General features: G+C 47.3%; 1 protein-coding gene across 1 annotated transcript in view; it reads right to left on the bottom strand.

Annotated features, from left to right (window-relative positions):
* Window positions 1-599: 599 nt before the first annotated feature.
* The window catches only part of LOC137049506 (uncharacterized), a 53,164-nt gene continuing 50,175 nt past the window's right edge, over window positions 600-3,588 (bottom strand). The window contains exons 18-22 of the mRNA XM_067428034.1: window positions 3,224-3,583; window positions 2,912-3,121; window positions 2,190-2,791; window positions 1,684-1,788; window positions 600-1,571 (exon numbers count right to left, since the gene is read on the bottom strand). Coding sequence (XP_067284135.1) covers window positions 600-1,571; window positions 1,684-1,788; window positions 2,190-2,791; window positions 2,912-3,121; window positions 3,224-3,583 — 2,249 coding nt within the window. The remainder of the gene's footprint in view (window positions 1,572-1,683; window positions 1,789-2,189; window positions 2,792-2,911; window positions 3,122-3,223; window positions 3,584-3,588) is intronic.

The raw sequence follows: 3,588 nt of genomic DNA on the forward strand, positions 1-3,588 counted from the left end.
TATCTTCCTATACATTTCTATGGGAGTAGAGCTGATCACAAGGTTGCCGGTTCGAATCCCACTGCTACAAGAAACTTGTAGGTTGTAACTTTAAGTTGTTAATTATGTTTTATCATTAAAAAAATCACATAACTGGTTTCCACATTACAGAAATAATTTTTGTTATGCCTTTTTACAATATTGTTTTAATTATAATCACTGATTCTATATATTTTATTTACATATTTTATTTACAGTTTCCTAAAACTTTTTGTTTTAATTATATTCAGTTTTTTTTTTACTGTAGTAAAAAGGAGGAAATTTATTTATTACTCAGTGTATCCTGGCATTACAATATTTTTATAATTATAAGTACATTATACATTATAAGTTCCTTTTACTCTTAAATGATACTATAGCAAAGAAAATAAATAAAATAAAAAACAAAAGAGAAGCATTTGTGATCAAAACAGCAAACTTTTATTTCTTTTTAATATATATTATATTCTTTTTAAAGTACAACAGAACAGGAAACAAAGAACTATACACATAGAACAATATAAAGATAAACTATTTACAAAAACTATTAAATATAAAGATAAACTATTTACATAAACTATTTACAGTTTCTTTTTAATGTCCTCCAACCACTGCTCTTTTGTAACCGTCTCTACAGAGGGGCAGTATACGGTGCCCTTGTACTGGCTGTGCCCAGTCTCTGCTGTCCTGAACTGCCCGCATTTCTTGCACGTATTGTGCAGCACTTTGCGGGTCAGTTTTCGAGCTGGAGGAGCAGTAGGAGGGGCAGGAGGAGCAGAGGAGAGGCTGACCCTGAGAGCCTGTGGAGCAGCAACCAGGACAGGCCCTTGTGAGGCCACAGGCGTCAGCATTACGAGTCGAGTGCCTGGGGGTGGAGCAGGGAAGAGTTGGCGCTGGGCTAGTGGCCTCTCTGCGGCTGGTGCCACAACCACTGGGGCTGAAGGGGTATTCCTCTTCCTCTTCACCTGGGCCTGACCCACGGTGCTGCTGGGCAGGTGGTACTGGTGAGTCGGACCTGGCTGGGGGGGCGCAGATGGGGGGCGCACATTGGCAGGGAGTAGAGGGTCAGCCGCAACAGACAAGCGGCTTGGCAGTTCCAGTCCCTGCAGCACTACCGCAGTGTCCTGTCTCTTCACCCGGTTATTGTGCCACTGAACCAAGGTGGTGTGGCTCACATCTACCAGCTGTATGGTGGTCTGCTGCATTATTGTCCCATTGGCCAGAATGCGCCGCCTGATCTGCCTGTAGTCCTCCAGGATGAGGTCCCATCTGGACACTGTGCCAGTCCCCTTCTTCCTGGGACTCCGATAGATGGCACAGAGCCTGACAAAAATGGTCTCCATCAGGCGAGAACAATCTGGCCACTGGGCAAGTGGGGCAGTGGTGGTGAGTGCGTGCCTCTTCACACTCTCCACACCTGGAGTGAACTCCTGCCTCTTCTTGGGGGACCTGAACCTTCCTGTGTCCAGCCTGCTTTTGTGTCTGGCAGGAAACACCACCCTCCTCTTATCATAGTCCAGCAGGTTCTGCCAAAGAGCAACAATATTGCTCACCTAAGCAGAGAGAGCATAAAATACACAGCAAATGAGAAAACAAAACATGTGCGAGTGTAAACATGTAAGACAGGTCAAAGTGAAAAAGTAGAAAAAGTAGAATGTTCCTGACCTGCTGGTTGGTGAGAACCAGAGAGGTCTGGTTCCGAAGCTCAACAAGATATTCCACCAGGCTGTCGACTCTGTCCTGGCCTGGCACACCAGAGTCATCCACAGCCTGAAAAAAAACAGATATGAGCAACAATATGAGGACAGTGAAGTGAGATACATAAAAACTGGCCTATATAAATGAATGGATTGCTTCTTTGTACATTATCTGTAATGTTTATGGCCTTTTTGGGCAGGATATTTTTTGCTGATTTTTGTTGAAAACATCTACTTTTGGAGATCTTGGAAACCGTTAAAAAGCTATAGGTCAGCTCAACCTGTGTTTTACTACCAGATCAGTTTGAAATAAATGCAGGTAATGAAAACACTGTTGAATCATTTACAATTACTGTATAAATAAAAACAATATTATATAACACCCTAACCCTAACATAATCACAATGGCTTTACTTTTTAAGGCATCATGAGCAATTTATCGGTCAGTGCACATTTAACAAGGTAAATACATACCACAGACTGATCAGGAGATGCGGTGGCTCCTGAGGAGGCAGCAGACTGGGTGGAGGAGGCAGCAGGCTGGGTGGAGGAGGCAGCAGGATGGGTGGAAGAGGCAGCAGGCTGGGTGAAGTAGGCAGCAGGCTGGGTGAAGGAGGCACCAGGCTGGGTGGAGAAGGCAGCAGACTGGGTAGAGGAGGCAGCAGGCTGGGTGGAGGAGGCACCAGGCTGGGTGGAGGAGGCACCAGGCTTGGTGGAAGAGGCAGCAGGCTGGGTGAAGTAGGCAGCAGGCTGGGTGGAGGAGGCACCAGGCTGGGTGGAGGAGGCAGCAGGCTGGGTGGAGGAGGCACCAGGCTGGGTGGAGGAGGTACCAGGCTGGGCGGAGGAGAGAGACTCGAAGGAGGGCGTAAAGCGGGAGGAGACAGAGAAGCTTGGGTCATCGGTCAGACTTGGCACACAAGTAGTTTCATGTGCTTGGTCTTCCCCGAAGCCCTCGTCTTCTTCGTCCACTCCTTCATCAACATCCTCCAGCATGTTCTCCGTCTCCTCTGAGTCGGGGTCCACCACCAGGGGCTGTCCAGTCTGACTCAGGAGATAGTCAACACCAAGCAGCTCTCCTTTGAAAAAGAACAAAAATATACACATACGGGAATGATAAAATTCATCTTCAGTTAACCTGAGACATTGCAAACCCACAAACCAAAAGTATTATGTAGCCAGATAAGGGTAAGACATACCAGTGTATTTGGCAGGTGGCCTGAAAGTTGGCACAAAAGCCCGGCCAAACACCTTCAGGCTGTTGGTGTTGACACAGTGGGCCATATCCCCGGCGTAGGTCAGAAGGGACGCTGGTTTGCTGGTCACTGCCGCAGTCCCCCGATCCTGATTCCACCTGTTCAGGCCTTCCAGGAGGTAGAGCTGGAAATTCAGTGCATTGGCACTGGTTCCTAGAAGAATAAAACAACAACATTTATAGCAAAAAAGCCTTGCCTTGCAATCTCAATAATAAATATAAATTATTTGAAACATCAAACATGTGAGACACAAACCTGGAATGAACCTGTTCAGGTGGCAGTGAAAAGACTCCAGGGACGTGGACCCTCTGGCACAGCGATACCTGGTCAGGATGACCCCTGCCTTTTTGGTGGTGCCTACCTCAGTGTAGAGTGGCACTTCTGGCAAGTCCTGGATGCACCTGACATGGCGTTTCTGCACACGCCAGATGTGCTCCATGCGCACTTCATCCAGAAGTGGCACACCCATGAGGTCCCTCCCATTTGCTCCACCCAGCTCCTGCAGAAGCCTCTCCATCAGCCCTATGGTGGCCTCCTCACCGCGTGTCCTCCTGCGGCAGTAAAGGCTGAGGTCCTTTTTACTGATGCTCCTGTCCACCAGGAGATCAGTAATACCTGGC

Source organism: Pseudorasbora parva, chromosome 2, assembly GCF_024679245.1.
Source record: "Pseudorasbora parva isolate DD20220531a chromosome 2, ASM2467924v1, whole genome shotgun sequence".
Classification (NCBI taxonomy): Eukaryota; Metazoa; Chordata; class Actinopteri; order Cypriniformes; family Gobionidae; genus Pseudorasbora; species Pseudorasbora parva.